General features: G+C 36.5%; 3 protein-coding genes across 4 annotated transcripts; 1 reads left to right on the top strand and 2 right to left on the bottom strand.

The window, feature by feature from the left end:
- LOC18590194 (outer envelope protein 80, chloroplastic) lies at nucleotides 1,062–5,982 on the top strand. Its single transcript, XM_007015589.2, has 11 exons — nucleotides 1,062–1,291; nucleotides 1,415–1,481; nucleotides 1,603–1,638; nucleotides 1,967–2,111; nucleotides 2,284–2,442; nucleotides 2,537–2,607; nucleotides 2,685–2,763; nucleotides 2,858–2,973; nucleotides 3,399–3,546; nucleotides 4,397–4,466; nucleotides 5,275–5,982. Exons 1-11 carry the CDS (start codon nucleotides 1,258–1,260, stop codon nucleotides 5,430–5,432), a joined length of 1,083 nt encoding a protein of 360 aa, XP_007015651.2. The 5' UTR covers nucleotides 1,062–1,257; the 3' UTR covers nucleotides 5,433–5,982.
- Nucleotides 6,851–9,120, bottom strand: LOC18590193. The gene is made up of 3 exons (XM_007015586.2): nucleotides 8,597–9,120; nucleotides 7,503–7,610; nucleotides 6,851–7,420 (listed from the first exon to the last, which is right to left on the bottom strand). Exons 1-3 carry the CDS (start codon nucleotides 8,918–8,920, stop codon nucleotides 7,109–7,111), a joined length of 744 nt encoding a protein of 247 aa, XP_007015648.1. The 5' UTR covers nucleotides 8,921–9,120; the 3' UTR covers nucleotides 6,851–7,108.
- On the bottom strand, nucleotides 11,537–15,388 carry LOC18590192. Of its 2 annotated transcripts, none has more exons than XM_018127455.1 (2): nucleotides 13,774–15,388; nucleotides 11,537–11,986 (listed from the first exon to the last, which is right to left on the bottom strand). In XM_018127455.1, exon 1 carries the CDS (start codon nucleotides 14,868–14,870, stop codon nucleotides 13,785–13,787), a length of 1,086 nt encoding a protein of 361 aa, XP_017982944.1. In that variant the 5' UTR covers nucleotides 14,871–15,388; the 3' UTR covers nucleotides 11,537–11,986; nucleotides 13,774–13,784. The 2 variants fall into 2 exon arrangements, with proteins under 2 accessions (XP_017982944.1, XP_017982943.1); XM_018127454.1 differs by having other exon boundaries at nucleotides 11,537–11,937; nucleotides 13,774–15,368.

The following is a 17,393-nucleotide window of genomic DNA, read 5'->3' as shown; positions in this document are numbered from 1 at the left end:
TCGGAATCTGAAGAGGAACTCAGGGAGTTCCAACGGAACATCGATTGGGTGAAGTCAGAACTCAAATTTATATAAATACAGAGCTGAGAAAGAGGGATTCTTTGTAGGAGGGAGCACAGAAGCCAGAGAAAGGAAGGAAAGATCATGAGCCTGGATTGGCTAGCAATCCAAACACAGAGAGATAGGTTAATACAAGTTTGAGTTTCTTACTTACGGCTTAGAGATTGATTTGTTTTTGTTTTGTGTTTTCCATTTACTTGTTGGTTTACCTGGATTTGGACATAGCTATATAGGTATTGAAAGCCACATTTTGACCAGGGATACTTAATATCAAATTCATCATGTGGATATTGAAAGCCACAACGACCTCTCTGCTTTGCTAATATCATTGTCAATTTTGTTTTTCATGAAATTGTTCATTGGAGTTGAGAATGGAAGCAAAACATCTTGGCAAAAGTGACAATTGGTAGCTTTTGGACTGATGCCACATCGGCATGCATTACAGAAATTGTGTAAATTACAATGCTGTTACTTCCATTACTTTGTTGGAGATCGCTTCAGAAATTAAATTAAGTCTAATTGCTACTTGTCTATAAAGGTGATCAGTTGATGAGAATTTCAAGTCTCTAATTTCTTGTCAGGCCTATTAAAATTGAAATTTTATATGTTTTGTTTTTGTAATAAATTTTTTTAATTTATTGATTTGGATTTTTAAATTTAATTTTCTTTAATGGAACTCAATAAAAAAAACCTCACGCATTTGCCTTGAAAAATTTTACCTAAAGCTTACCCCTTTTTTTATTGGTATTAACTTAGAGATTAGCTCCAAGGGCACAAATATGATAATTGGATTACATCTACTCCTTCCTGTAGGGCAGTAACTTATTGAATGTATTCCAAGTCAGTCATGGCTACTTTGTAAAAATTTAAGGAAAAAAAAAAGGCCCCAAGGGAAAAAGATATGCATAAAAGAGAGAGAAAAAAAAAAAAAGAACCGATAAACAGTGGCCCACGTGCAAGTAAGACCAAAGAAGAAGCAAAGGAGATAACAAACTTGAAACTTGGGTTGGGTTGGGTTGAGCTTCTTTCCCCTTCACCAAAGAAAAACATCACTCAAAACACAAGACGCTTCTTTTCTGTCTTTGCTGTTTTGCATAATTGTCATTTCGTGCAAAATGCAATCTTTGTCTAACTGACCAACTCAACCATTTATCCAACCATTCTCTTTTGCTTAATGGTTTTTTCTTCTCCAGCTCTATGGGGGCTCAGAAGAGCATCCATGCAGGCAAAGGTCAGTCTTTTGTTTTATTTTTTGTTCTATTTTTTTTTTCTGGTTACAGTGGCTGCCACATTTATTGCTTTATTCTTAATGAAAATGATATTGTTTTCCAATCTTTTAATTTGTAATGAACAGCCAAGATTGATGTTAATGTCGATTTCACCCACAAGCTTTGTGCTTCTATGAGGCTTCCTTCTTTAAGGTTCTTACTTCATGCTTTAATTTTTCATTGCTCTTTCACCCTTTATTTTTCTTCCTAATGGGATTTTAGTTAATGGGTTTCAGTAATTATTTAACTTGTTTTCACTTTCTTTATCTAACAGGAACTCTGGCAGTCCTCTTTCCCTACTAATCGGCAGGTAGTTTCAGTTTAGTTTCTTCTCCACTCTTTTTTTATTTTGATAATTTGGAACTAGGTTTCCTCTTTCTATTAAGGATGCCATCTTTGGTTGGTGACCAAATGCGGGTAAAGGATATATGATTAGAATTTCTGAGTTTTAGATACTGACTTAAATATTTGTTGGTATGATTTTGTTATTTCCTCTTTACCTCTTCTGGTATAGCAGATTGGTGCACCAAATGTATTTGGAGTTGGAGAGATAGTTTCCTTGGTTTCTTGAGTTGGGTGGCAATCGAATTTAGATTTTGGGGATTACTCCAACACCTATTTCAATGTTTTTGTTGCAGTCTTTGCATCAAACACCCAAATTTATTTGGTGGGAGTGAGAAGCTTGATGTATCGTGGGATAAGGGGTTATATGATTCGAATATCTTGGTAGCTTATCGGAGGCCTCGACCGCAATGGGTTGCTCAACAATGTTTCGTCATGCAGGTATGTCATCAATATTGTGATTTAGTTGTTATCATCATGGCCTTTTGTGGATGGGAAAGAAATAAAGGGTACAGTTTACATCATAGTTAGGTTGCTGTTAATTTTATTTAGCAAAACCCAATTGTAAAGTTGGAATGTGGATCCAGTTCTTATTTATAATCATTTGGCACAGCACTCACTTTCACCTGAGATTGGAGTCCATGGTATACCTGTGGACAATTTCTCTCGTTCAGGGAGTGGAGGCGTGAATTTGTCTCGATTATCAGTTGGATTGGATCTAAATGAACCAGCAAGTTCCAAATGGAGCAGCACAACTAGTATAAAATTTGAGGTTAGGTCAAAGCTTGTTACATTCATACTCATTAGTACTTTACAATCAGTTTCTTGGGAGGGAATGTAACTGTTATCGAATGTGCACCTCACAGAATGTTCGCCTGTTGAATGATGACGGACGCTCCATTACCAGGGACCTTGATGGGTTTCCTGTCACCTGCAGGTAAAGATCCTGTATTCTTTTTAAATTCCAAACAATATGTCGAACTGATTGTTGACCATAATTTAATTCTTGTGCAGTGGCAATGCCCATGACAGTATGGTAGTCTTGAAGCAAGAATCACAATATGCGAAGGCAAATGATCGCAGTTTTTCTCATGTAATCTATTCATTTTTACTGCAACACGCTTAGTGAAATTTACATGCATATATCTTGAATAAGGGCACTAACTGGATGTTTCTTTTCATTTCAGTTTACTATGCAAATAGAACAAGGGATTCCAGTTCTATCCAAGTGGTTAATCTTCAACCGTTTCAAATGTGTTGCATCGAAGGGCATCAAAGTTGGACCAGCCTTTCTCTTGACAAGGCACGCTATGCTGTAGCTTTTTTTCCGTTTTCTTTTCCCTTTCTCACCCCCTTCCTTGGTTCATGGAAGTGATAAACTTGATTATTTAAGGGTGGCTAACAGTAGGCAGAAATTGGTAGCATGAAAGCATGAAGCAAGAAATATGAGAATAGTTTGTAAGTTTGTAATCAGCTGTGATTGGAAGCACAAGAGATGCTTTAAGGGAGGTTTGTTTTGCAATATATCAGAACTAGAGATAATAATGCTACAGAGAAGAAAAGAAGCCAACATGTATTAAATAGAAAGCGATGATTTGAAATTAGAAAAATTATAGGAATTTCTATCTTGACTTTGAGGAGTGCATGAATCGTGGTCTGGAGTAGATATCTAGATCAGGTGTTATATCATTTTTAAATTTGCTTCACTCTCACCTTTTCCTCTGACAGCCTGACAGGTGGCTCAATTGTAGGAGATATGGCTCCTTATCAAGCATTTGCAATTGGTGGTCTTGGTAGTGTTCGAGGGTATGGTGAAGGTGCTGTTGGATCTGGAAGATCATGTTTGGTTGCTAATACTGAACTGACATTTCCTTTGGTATGTAATTACTTTATTATTATATATAGGGCATTCGTTCTAAGAATCTGTATTTGGTATTTTCCTACATCTATTATCTCTGATAGCTGTTTAATGGGTATGTTTAACTGCAATAGTGCTACATGTAGCATTTGAAATTTCTTAACATCAAAAGATAGCTGTTAGATCAAGAGAGTTCATTTATGTCAGATTGATGGTTTAACCTAAATTATTTTGGGGTGTGCTTTCTCCTTGTATGTTTGTGTCCATGCTTGAGCACACATGTAGCAGGCAGTTTTTCTAAAAAGGAAGCCGAACAAAACCAACCAATTTGGTTTAGTTTAGTTTGTATGATCAAAAAGATTGGGTTGGTTTAAAACTGGACAGATTTTTATATTTTTTATGCTTAAACTGGACTAAATTATTATTTTGTTTCATAGAAACCAAACCAAATCAAAAACTGAATAATGAAATACGTGCAGTCACCAGTTACACTGATTATCATTCCTGGAATTTTAATCTCCTACATAACCTGACTTTTATCTTAAAATGTGGAATAATGAAATTGTCATTAAATTAAAGTAAAACATAGAAAAATACAATTTTCTTAAAGTCCTATACATGCTAAAGTTGAAGTACTTAATGGTTTATATATAAATAATATGGAAGTACTTTAATTTGAATTTGATTATATTTATCAAGGCTCCAAAAAGTCTCAAGTGTTGTTTAGTTTCTGGACTTAATTTTGTTCATTCTATTTAAAAATTTGTGAATGAAAATTTTGATTGTCATTGCATGTGTCTGACTTATTGTATAGATGTAATGAATTAGAAGTATGACATGACCCTAGATTGTTTTTTGCTGCATTCAGAGCAAGATGTTGGAAGGCTCTCTTTTCCTGGACTGTGGAACTGATTTGGGCTCTGGTCGGCTTGTACCTGGTGAGTCTCATTCATCTACTTGCTTATGACCCTTAAAATTTGCTGACAAAGTTATATCTTAATGATAATCAAATCTTATACTTCTAGTTTTCACTAAACCTTGTTTCTGACTTTTTGTTAATTCTCAACTAGTTGCATTGTCTATCGCAAGTTTAAAACAGCAAGATTTTGCTTTCTACACTTATGAACATCTGCTTCTTTTTAGTATTTATCATACAACTGTGCCCAGTCAGAAATTCCTACCAGGAAGCTGGGCCAGGTGCCTGCAGTATCTTCTTCACTTGAATAATGGTTTATTCTGTAATTTTAGGATGGTAGTTGATTATAGATGTCAGGTTCTGGTATTGATGTATCAGATTTTGAATATTTGGCTAAAGCATCCCAGTCTTTTATTTCTCTATTCTTCCTTTTGGCTGGCACTTTGAAACCTGCATCATAAACAGTTATCCTGTAGCATCCAATTGCTTCTGGGATGCCTTAGGTGCATTAACTTAGCTTGTCTCCTTTAATTGTTACTCTCCTTAAACTTCTTGTGATTGTAGGAACAAGTAAAAATGCCGTTGCCAGTATATTTTTTTTATGAAAAGATTTAAGTGTATATAGCCTTGAAAGTGCCATGCAATGGAAGATATCCAAGAAAGGAATTGATTAGTTGTACTTCTTGTACATAAGAATGAGACTTTTTTGCATCATGTTTTGATAGTATTTTATACTATAGAACCCATATCACTAATTCACTAGGTATTGAAGCAAAACTGCCCTTCAAGAATTCATTCTTCTCATGACTGGTTTAATTTTTGAGTTTCAGGAAATCCAGCATTGAGGCAGGGCAAACCAGGATCTGGAGTTGGACTTGGATATGGTCTTCGCTTCAAGTCTCCAATTGGTCATTTCCAGGTTGATTATGCCATCAATGCCTTTCATCAGAAGACTCTATACTTTGGCATCACAAACCTTGCTTCTTGAACGGCTTAAGCATGCTAGCCGCCAAATTCTTGCTCTTCCTATTTCATTGTTATGGAAAAAGATCAATTTAAGGGAGAAAACGGGGGAAAGAATGGGAAAGGGTTGGTTGAGTGACTGAGGGTGGAATTGGGTGGGCTCTGATGTCTAAAGGGTTGTGGATGGCGCAGAGTCTGGCATATTGATTGTCTTCAATCAGCAATAAGATTGCCATTTCATGAATATACTTAGAGCAGCATGTATCCAAGGTTTTACCCCTTTCCCATTTGCAAGTATTGTACTTGCAAAATTATAGAGTAGAAACATGTCTTGCAATTTCTTTAGGAGCAATTAATAATGTCATTCATTCTTAAAGTAGAGGGTTTAGATGGTGGAAACAAGGGAAGCAGAGGCTTCAGACGTTGAAAATTTTTATGTACAAATACTTATTGTAGTAGAAGCTGGTCAATTTTCAGATCCAAGAAAAAGAAGCTGGTTACAACACAACAAGCTTGCTCTCTTGTTGACATTAGTGGAGGTTATTTGATCCAAATTAGTGAGGTTCTCTTTGATTGATATTTTTGTCATTTATATTTTATTTTTTAATTAAAACTAAAAAGCAAAAAACAAAAAATAATAGAAAACAAAAGCAAAAGTTATCAACTAAACAAAACTTTTTAAGTTACCAGAATATGCTGAGCTGCTCTAAAAACTTGGTTTTGGGATTCTATTGGGCATTTTGGGTGGATTGGTCATAAAAAGAAGAGGAGATGATGTTACGCTACCGATTTTAATTACGAACCACTAACAGGGGAGATTGGGTGCAAGGTGTGCTTGTGTCTGTATCGTTCAATGTAAGATTCACTCTTTCAAGGAATATACTTGGATGTCTCTCCAGCTCCGTTAAGCTTGATCGTTGTAGTTACAACTTAGCATAGAGCCAATCCCTCCCGGAATACCTTTACAAAAAAGGCAAAGAAAGACTACTATTTAGTTTGAGTTCTGCTGCATCTAGTCTAAAATGAAGACACACTGAGACTTCCATAACCATGACTAGTCACAGCTGAATGTCATTTGCAGCCAACCAAAGTTTTAGCCTTTTGGTTCTCAAAGCTTTAGGAATAACTTACGGTTAGTGAACCACTCTGCCTTCTGTCTATCAACCATCAGAAAGTTGCAGCAAAGTGTTTTCCTGAATTTTAAGACTCTAATTACATCATTCAGCTAATTCATTTAAGCATACTTCGCTCAGATGACTAAATGTATAGACAATAGAGTAACAAGAACTATGCCTTTAAATTGAGCAACAGAGAACCTTGAGTTCAGAGAAAACCAGCCAAGAATTTGCAATTCTGAGAGAGCGATCTTCGAGGAGTGAGATAAAAATCAATCAAACTGGCATTCGACTTCACAAATGAAGTAGACCAACAAAACAGAAAAGCTACAAATAATCACCCAGGGGATGGCCTTGTTATCTATGTACATGATAGAATCAATATCACACTTCATTTAACTTAAAAACATGCAGGTGCAAACTAACAAAGATGGAGGTCATCCAATTGCTTTCACTAAAATGGTTAGATCAGCAAAATAATCCATTGGGGAAAAGTAAATGGTGAGGGTGAAGGCAGCTAAGACACTAACAACTTAAAACATCACCACATGAAGATAATACACCACCATCTGCGTGTCATACGTAGTTAAAAGAAATTGTTGTATTGGCTGGTAAGCGAATCCCGAAGATTCGAATACAAATGGTAGAGCGAATACTGCCTAAGATTTTCCACTTCATACCATGAGTTTAGAACAGCAAGATGCTTGTCTGTGCCAGAAAAAGCTAGCTGTATCCCAAGGCTGCAATCTACAGAACCCCCTCGGTTTTTGCAGTCTGATGTTTTGATAGCACAGTCTTGTTTGTTGAGGCAAACAAAATTGGAATTGCCTGCACATGAAGCACATCCATCTCTCTTCCAGAATAAGTTCTGTAGCCTACCCTTCTTAAACTCAAGAACCTACTTGTACAGAATTGTTTTGCTCAGTAAACAATGAAGGAGCATTAGTTAAAGAACAAGACCCAGAAATATGTGTACTTACCAGTGTAAAACTAGTTACGGTGTATGTACTGTTTGCAACAAATGCAGGGATGGACCTGGCAGCATATTTTCGACCAGCAAATGCCACCATATACCCACCATAAGAATCCTGGGAAGTTCAAATGTATTTAGAATTGATGGATTATTACAGTGCATCACCCTCATGTTCTTACTGCAGTTGCATAAACAAGGATACAAGAATGCAGATACAAGATAGCAAAAACACACCAACAATGAATGTCTATGGAAACATGACAGATCAGAAAGGCCACAACAACAATTGAAACAGCTTCTTTCATTCATCCAAACACGGCCGATATGTTCAGTTCCTCACAGATGATATAATTTTTGACAGAAAAGTTGCACCCCAAAGTTCCCACCAACTGCCCAATACGCACCAGCTGCTTGTAGAAGAAAAGGGTAGGATCTTACGAATATTGAACTTTTAACCAAGGAAGTTTTGATATCAAATGGGGAATGGGGATGACTCCTGTTTCTAATGTTTAAAATAAATAGACTTATTAACAGATAGAAATGGCCCCTTAAGCTATTCAGCATCAAAAACATTATTTAATTTCATTTCCACTTGTAATGTGTCAAGAATTGTATTTCGATTCCATCAGTCTTTCTTCGTGCCAACTCAAATCACATATCCCTTCAGGCCCAAATATAAAAAAAGGAAAAACAAATCACATATCCTTCTTTGCTTTCCCTTGTGAACTCCTGTGTCTTCAACTGCAGCCTCCCACTCTTCCGAAAAGCACTAGTTAGTTTCAAATATAAATATCCAAATTAATTTGGTCAAACTCAATGCTCCCCAACATTGATTATCTTCCATGTAAAGTAGAAACCCAGGTTCTTGATCTTTAGCCATTTTTATTTGCCAACTACTTTCACTAGCTTACTTAACACATATCATCAAGAAATACATTCCAGTTTTCTACAGATTCAAGCCACAAATCCTGTGAAACAGAACTTTACCTAAAACCGAAAAAGTGAAAATTTAAAACAAATTCCACATCCAAAAAAGAAAGCTGAAAATCCAAAATCCAAAACTGGGAAAGTAGAAATATAGTACTAGTTTAAAACCATTACCGGGAAGAAACTGGAAGTATTGATAGTAAGCAAGGAGATTTCATCGAGTTTAGGCCTAAAGACAGCGAGTTGAGAGTTCAAAGAAGAAAGAGAAAGGCGGCGGTCACAGGGGGAGAGTTGGTGAGACTGGTTGAACAAGAAAGAGTCCCTGGAAGAAAATGCTATGCCAAAAGTGAACTCATCCGAGATTTGGACCTTGGTGTCGGAACATGGTTGGTAGACTCCTTTGGTGTTGGTCGATGCTTTGATGTAGCTGGGGAAAGTTGCCGAGGTTAGGAGGATGAGGAGAGGGACAAGGAGGTGCTGGGTCTTTAGGATGGTCATTTTTGGTATGGTAAAGTTAAAAGAAGAACGTAACACACTGGTTTTCGAGTTTGGGTTTTATTTTGTTTGAGAAAATGTTGGAGTAATGGAACTGAAGAGAGAAGACCAGTCAGGAAATGAGGGGTTTATCTCTATGGACTTCGGTTTAAGTCTGTGCTATAAGCTGTTTGCCACTTGTTGCTTTCCACATAAAAATTTGCCAACGCCCAACGGTCTTATCTAATTTCTATGTTGTATTCCATCGAAGGAAAAAGAAATGGAAAAACAAACAGCCTTAAGATAGGATCATAGGAACAATTTGCGTATGAATCATTGGAAGGGGGATTGAAAGTTTGTTTTTAAACAAGAAATCATGCATGATTAATGAACCAAACCAAAATGTTTGGTTGCAACAATTTACAAACATTAGCTGGCTAAAGTTTTTTCAAGCAAAATGAACATGTAAAGTTGGGCCTATGGTGATGGACAGTCCAGAAAGTAACCCATTTCAAAATATCAACCCACATTGGCAGTATGCTGACATTTGAAATTGCAGTGTTGTTCAACTTGGAAAAGACTTGGAAGCCTGACACCCCACTCCCCACCTACAAATTAAACTCTGAACACTTCAATTGACATCAACCCATTTCTCCATTTTGAACAAAATGGTCCAACTCTTTCTTTGGGATATGAAATTGGTCAAAATGTTATTGTCACAACTCATTCAACTTTGCGATCCAAAAAGTCAGAAACAAAGAAATTTTCTTGAAAGGGTTCTCATATATCTCTTTGGTGTGTCCCAACATTGGCTAAGATGAGCTTAGCCTTTGGTTAAAAACAGGGTAGATGTGAAGGAAGATAAGGGGCAATGAGTGCTTATTTCTTTGTTACTATAACTAAGCTAAATTAACAATATCAGATATCAGAAGAGGACTGAAATGTTTGTTTCTTTCTTCCAATGAAATGTTTCTTTTCATAAACATGCTCACTTCCATTCATATTCATAAAGGCATAAATCAATTGCAAAGTTTGGTCATAAACATTATTATAGGGTGAGAGAAGGTCCTGCATTATATTTCAAGGAGCATAACACATGGGTTTTCGACTATTTTCCATTATTATTTGCCTGTCAGTAAGGAACATTTTTGTTCTACTATCAGCATTAAAAAAGGTTATTCTAAGGTTGCCAAATTGTGAAATCATAATATTAAAATATTTCGTGGGTGTGTGCGTGGGGTTTTTATATATATATATATATTAAAACATGAACATCGGTGTATTAGTATAGAACATATGCTAATTAATATATATACATTTCGATTAGGACCAAGAATAAAAGTTTTATTATTGATTTAAAGAAGGATTGCGGTGCATTAGGAATATAATCTTGCTTTCATAAAAGGACAAAGGCCAGGAATTTTAAAGCATGAATGCGGCTAAGAAGGCAGACTGCCTCAAAAATCTTGTTTTTGGCCTTTTGACCGCCACAAAAGTTTAGACTAAAATACTTACAATTATAACTTAAAAAAAAAAAAACATGCTTATGACTCAGCAAGAAACCCCCCCCACCCCCCCCAAAAAAAAAAAACCAAACAAACACAAGAGAAAAAGCATGGTTAGACTTGGGAATCGTTCGGCTAAAGAAAAAACCACATGTTAATTGGTTGCTTCATTGTTAGGTTTGCTATATAATTTAGTCAAAAAAAGAGATGAAAAATAATATGTTAGGTTGCAGCCTTTTTATGTTTGTGTAGTACATCCCAATTTTGCTCCCAAGTGGGTTCCTTAGTATAGTGAAGTAGGTGTCGTCAATCAAAGTTATGGCCCACATATTAATTGAATTCTGGCGGTGGGTGGCTTCCATCTGTGACTTAGGGTTCATTTTCATGCAATGATGATGGGTCCATTACATTTGTCGATTTAGGGTACATTCTCTTATTTTTCTTTTTGGGTTATTTTCAGATGCTAAGGGTCCAAGTACTTGCCCTTGGTTTTTCTTCATGTGAGAAATGGAAAAAACATTGGTGAGTTACAGCTTATAACCATCCCCAACTTAATTAGTGGGATGTCGGCTAATTAAGTAATGATAAGTAATCCAAGTCAAGGATCTAACACCCACCAATGTCAAAGATACAACCTTCCATGTTTTCAGATCTCAAAGATTGATCAATTTTTATAAAACCTAATGCTACCATTTGGCTATTTAAGTTTAATGTATTTAAATTTGAGAAAGAGGGATCGAAAATTGAGTTTTTGAGGAGTTAGATACATTGTAGTTATTATTACATAACAAGGGTACAGAGGTACTTATGGTAGTACACTGAGAAAAAACTCAAAAAGTAAAATACAAGTAAGAGGGTGAAGAGCAAGTAAGAAATGGGGTATGGTATGGCCATCACGATCTTGGGCATGTGATGATGAAAGAATCTAGGAATGTATACATCCATCAATTGTCGGCAAACCAGCTCATGGTCATTGACATTTCTTCCATAATTGAGCCACAATATTAAACAAAGGGACAAGCCTTCTGACATTGTTTTTATAGCAATTCATCCTTGTTGGCAGTGGAATGGCAGCAAAGTTGATGCCCATTTTAGAGTCTTTTGAAAGGAATAAATCCAGTAGCAAAACAGAACATAATGACATAAATTGGCCCTGGTTTTTATTTACTGCTTTTTCCCTGGCATCCTCAACAAGGTGCCCAAGGTTTCCAATTTCATTGTATTTCATACATAATATGTACAAATCACACAACAAACTGACAAAAACCTAATGCTACTATTTGGCTACTGTTACACCATCAACTTACAACTTTAACAAAAGCACCACCCTTTTTTTGCTGCTTTTCTTTTTGTTTTGTTTTGTTTTGTTTCCTTTCCACTAGTATCGAATTTTTGATCCACTTGTGTTTCTCAAGACTCTAAAGAGGTTGGAGCTTTTGGGGTTTGCTTTGGTTGTGGGCACTTTACGCCTCTTCAAAACCATATTCCCCTTTGCAAATTTTGCTCCATGCTGGTTCCTCAAAATACTCTGTTCACCTGTGAAATCAGAGCACCACAGTCAATCCCCGGCTACAACATGCACAATCTGCATAAGAATGCTTGTATTTAGACACATAAATTGCACTTTTATTTTTCTTCTTTTCTTTTTGCTTTTTTAAGGACACGACATTTCAAACAAACCCTAAAAACTAGGAATCGACCGCTAAAGAGATTCAGCAACTCCAAAGAAAAAGGAAAATGAAGGACCATATTAATCCTCCCCCTTCCCCTCCTCTTGTTTTTTGCCTGCCTTACTTGCTAACTGATCTACAACACAATTTCCTTCCCTGCGCATGGCAAAAACTCACTCGCAGAATGATATCCTTGTCCAGTTGCAAAAACAATATGAAAGCATCAACATCCCAAGGACATGGAGAAGTATCAACATGAGCAAGCAATGCAATCGCTTCACATAGATACCAAGCAGCTTCTTCCACCAAAAAAGTAGAAAAACAAAGCAATGTATAAGCTTTGATTGATAAATTTGCCAAATGCACCTCTACAAGCAAACCACCCATATTGCAAAGGCTGCATTAGTATTAACTCTGAAATATGAGGGGGAAGGAAGAGGCCAGTTGCAGCAAGGGCTTTAATCACAATGTGTCATGACGAAACAAAGGCTCAAAGTTCAAAATAGACAAAAGCTCACTTCTTCCCAACTTGGCAACATGTATCCCAAAAGAACTCTTCTTACCAAAATGCTTGATATCTAAATCTCAACCTCCCATTACAAGCTTCTTATGATCTTAACATTCTAAGACAGTAAAACCTGCTCTCATACACATCCCAATGCACTGCTCTTGTAATGCTAAAATTGCATAAAAAAACTTTTATCCAATCTTCCACGAATTACTCCTTCAATATATATTGGACAAAAGTTTAATTTAATATTCTGGTCACAGATCATTCTTTTAAGATTATTGTCCCATTCAAAACACTAGTCTGGTAGATATGGTTATCAAGTAGCAGTACTTCAACGGCAAACATCAATAATGTGTTATTTATAGGTTTTGCATGAAATGGATAATAGGACTAAAATGACCAGAGAATTAGGGTTCATCTTCTTTGACCTTACTCTTTACAAAGTTTACAAGCAGTTCCTCACCATAACGTAAGGTAACAGATTTTTGGATATCGCTGATTTCAAAAATAAGGATTTTTTTCTTTTTTGGTTTGAACTACATTCTGAAGGCAAATGAGCATAATGTTTAAACAAGTTTCAGCTATGAACAACTGAATAGACCAAGCTAAAACACATCCTAAGCTTCTCAAAAAGGTAAGTCCTTAATTGACAAATAATAGAAATCAGAATAGGAATGCTGAATTCACATAAAAGTAAACAATGAAATAACAGAACCATTCCATGTTCAAAACTTAAATGCAACCAAAATCTACCGTGAAAATAATGGTTAAATTTTCATTTATGTATAGAACTTGTTGGACAATCTCAGAAGACTGCCAATACCAGGTTCATGAAAAGGAAAGACCTTCTAGGTGGGGCATTTTCGGTAATGCCAATTGTAACCAAGAATTGGTATTTGTTTCCTTCCAAGAACCGTTCTGGTTGGAAAACCTACCCTAAAAGATTCTAAAATTCAAAATCTGCAGAAAAAGCAAACCATCCAATAAGATTTCAAATTGACTCAGACCTTTTCTACTAACTAAAAAGTAACTATTTCCAATTTTCCAGGGTTAGCTAAAACTAATACCCAACACAACCACTCCACTCATCCCTAATAAACCCAACTCGCTAGCGAACTCACCCCACCACCGAGTTAACTCACCCTAAACAAAAAGCAAAGTAAATCATCAAAAAGTAAGGATTTTACTTACCAAGAACAATCTCAATCTCTAAAAATGACCGAATCTGCAATACCCAGCAAGGGTCTCAAACAATCCGGTGAGAACTTCCTAGCGAACAAGTACGAACTCGAGTAATTCGACTTCCTCAACTCATAAATCAACTCAGCCGACACTTCTTTCGGCTTATACATATAGGGGTGACCCGCAACCGTTCCGGTCCAATTAACTCGAGTCAAAGTATACTGAGTCACCCCATTCGGATCTTGCATTGATAACAAAGTTGGGAAATAATGCTCCTCCGGGTAACACTCGTCGGCTCGATAACACGGCAACTTAAATTTCCTCCAAAGCGTCCGATCTTTTACGACCAACAACGCGTGTTTCCGAGTCAGCACAAAGAACTGCGATCCAGCTCGGAACTCCTCGAACGGCACCTCCGGCATCATCACGAAACGGCCACGCGCTACGTAGCGTTTCCACAGTCTGGGTTCCTTGGAAATGATCTCGATGAACGATTTGTACTTGACTCGGACACCGTACTGAGTCAAGTCGGACGAGTCGTGGTCCGAGTTGGGGCTAAGATCGAACTTTTTGGAGGTGAAGAGGGAGCGGTAGATGTAATTGAAAGAATGGAGAGGGATGCAGTATTGGGAGAGGACAGCGAAGTACGCATTGGCAGGATCGTCGAGGATGGCGGAGGCGAGGAGGCGGCGGGTGGCGGAGATTAGCGTTGCGGAAGCTCGGAAAGTGCGTTTGGCGTTTGGGATGAAACGGTCAAAGAAAACGGTGTCGTTGGGGCGAGTTATGTTGACGGTGGGATCAGCGTGGACGTAGATGTTGTAATGGGAAGTTTTTGCGGCTCGGAAGAAACGGTTCCAAAGAGGGGCGAAATGGAGGTCGGTGTTAGTTAAGAACAAGAAAGCGATTTTGGGGGAGGAGGAGGAGGAGAGGTGGGAGGAGGCGAAGGAAGGAGAGGTGGCGCGGTGGAAGAGACGGAGGTCGTCACGTTCGTCAGGGAGGGAGATGGGGGGAAGAGGGTGGGGATGGAGACTCGGGGCTACGAGGAAGAAAAGGATAGGGAGGGAAAGGAGGAGAGAAAAGGAGAGAATGAAAGGGGTGGAGAACATTGAAGAAGGCGCGGTGAAAAAAGAGGGGAGGAGACGGGAGGAATTGGGAGGGAAAGGCGGGTGCCTAATGCAACTCTGGAGTGAGAGTGGAATCGTGAAAAGACGGGGACAAGGTATGGGAGAGGAGGAGGAGGAGGAGGAGGAAGAGGAAGAAATGTTGAAACGTTGCAGCCTTGAAGACGCTATAGTGGAAATGAGGTAAGCAATTTTCAATCCTTGATGGAGAGAGGAAAAGGCAATTCCTTTTGTTTTTCGCCTTCTACTTGTTCACAGGAATTCCGGGCTCGGGGTATTATCATGGGTTTAATTTGGGGATTAAGAAACACTCCGAAAGAAATCTTGTTTAGGGTTGGATGCAATTTTTGGTATAGATTCTGTTTACGCTTCAAAACTCCCAAAGATGTTGTTTTTTTCTTTTTTGGAGCGGACTGAGAGAGAGAGAGAGAGAAAGAGAAGGGTGGTCTGGTCTGGTTGGGGGGAGGGGGAGATCGGGAGTGGGGAAGGTGGGGGAATTCCAGGTAGAAGGACGAAAATGTAATTTCGCAGGAGTTTTATGGGTATTTAGGGGATCACACCAGCGAAGAATGACCAAACCGTTTGACCTTGTGTGTAACAGGCTGCACCACTCTACAGCTAAGATTTCCCGGGAACATCGCTGCACATTTCTGTTTAGGTATCATCTTTCAGTATTTAAAATAAATAAACAAATAAAAAGGGTGAATGCCAATTTAATGATTTATCCAACAGACATATCTAGCTATAACTTATTGAACCATAAATCTAAGTAAATTAGTTGAAGAGAAGCAAAAAAGAACCAGCACAAATGGTATGTAGAAGAAGAGGTTCCCTTGGTTGGAGTCCTGGCAGTAGGCATCCATTCACTTTTCAATCCCCGTAATTTAACTCCCAATTTTAATTGTATCATAATGCGACCATTTTAATTTCAATAAACATGTTTTTTACACGTCTAACAGGAGGAAAATTAGACAGCATTGTGAATTCAAGCACTTTTGATGATTGGTGGTGGAAAAAGAAAAAAAAAATGGAAAGAAAACAGTTTGATCTTGTTGGACACTTTCAAACGTTGAAAAAAAAATATTTATCTTTAATAGTCATATTTGTTCAAACAGTTTTTATTTATTCAAAAGGTCATATTTGTACAAGGGATTTATCTTTATCTACAAACAAACAGGATTCTAGTTTTATGAGAAAATAAAAATAATAATAATAATAATTTACAATAACTATCTCTACCTTCAAATATTTTTTAGATTGTTTTTATATTGTTTTGTTGTAAAAAACTCTATAGGAGTTTCGTGATTTTGTCATATTGTATTCTCGAGGTTTATTACACTTAACTTTTAAAATCTTAAAAAAAAAGTGACATTGACGTACCTTAAAGTATTTTCTTAATATTTTCAAATTTTCAGTCTTATGTTTTAACAATCTTAAGGTTTTATTTTAGTTCAATAATGACTATTGCAAGTGGAATGTTAAGGAATTGACTTCAGACTTTACGAAATTCAATCGTTTTGATGTTGAGAAAAAAATAAATTTTTTTCACCGACTTACCAAATAAATTTTCTTCCCTTCTTGAATTTATTTATATGAATTACATGACTTTTTCAGTTGTGACATATTTAATAGAGTTATGGGGTTACAATTATGTGACTAGTTACGTCCCTTAGAAGAACTTACACGTCATCTTTGAATTGAAGAGCAATATCACAAAAACATGAAAAAGAATAAAAGATTCATGTGTCAAATGTTCATGAGATGGGGGAAGAATAATCCTTCGTATCCTCAAAAGGAGAATGAACTTATTGACGATAGCTTCGATTTCGAAAAATAAAATGGTGCATGTTTTGATTTTAAAAAATAAAAATCTTTTTAAGAAAGAATGTTACTTCTTCAAAAGTAGCAAGAAAATAAAACTTTGTTACTCTAATTGTTGAAATTATTATCTTGGAACGACGGATTGATTGCAAAGATAAGTTTATTCTGTCCAATAGACGAATCTATGTGGAGAACAGTTACCTGTAAGGCGGCATATTCCAAACCATTTTATTAATAATTATTAAAAGAATTGGTTGTCGTTTGTTTATATGATTTTCTTGATTTATGGTATCATAGTTAATGCATGGCATGTTAATTATAAGAGGATACTTGTTATGTCTAATTCATAATTGATTTCAAATATTGATAAAACTAACAAAAAAAAAAATTGCATGCTTACTATATATGATCATTAAAAGTTCATTTCTTAATGTTGGAGCACAGTATTGTATGTGATTTAAACAGCTCACTTTAAATAAGAAGAAAGAGATAGTATGTTACGATTATTAATAATTATTCAAATTTTGGTTTATTTGTTTGGAGTTTATCTTTTCATTTATCTTAATTTGTAAAATTAAATTGTAACTCAAAATTTGAGTGATGAATTTTTGAATAGGGCGTTAAGTTAAATATTTGAATACAATTTTTTTGTTATTAAGTGAAGCAAAATTTATATACTTGACGAAA

This window comes from Theobroma cacao, chromosome 9, assembly GCF_000208745.1.
Source record: "Theobroma cacao cultivar B97-61/B2 chromosome 9, Criollo_cocoa_genome_V2, whole genome shotgun sequence".
Taxonomy (NCBI): Eukaryota; Viridiplantae; Streptophyta; class Magnoliopsida; order Malvales; family Malvaceae; genus Theobroma; species Theobroma cacao.
This window is presented reverse-complemented; position numbering and strand designations above follow the sequence as displayed.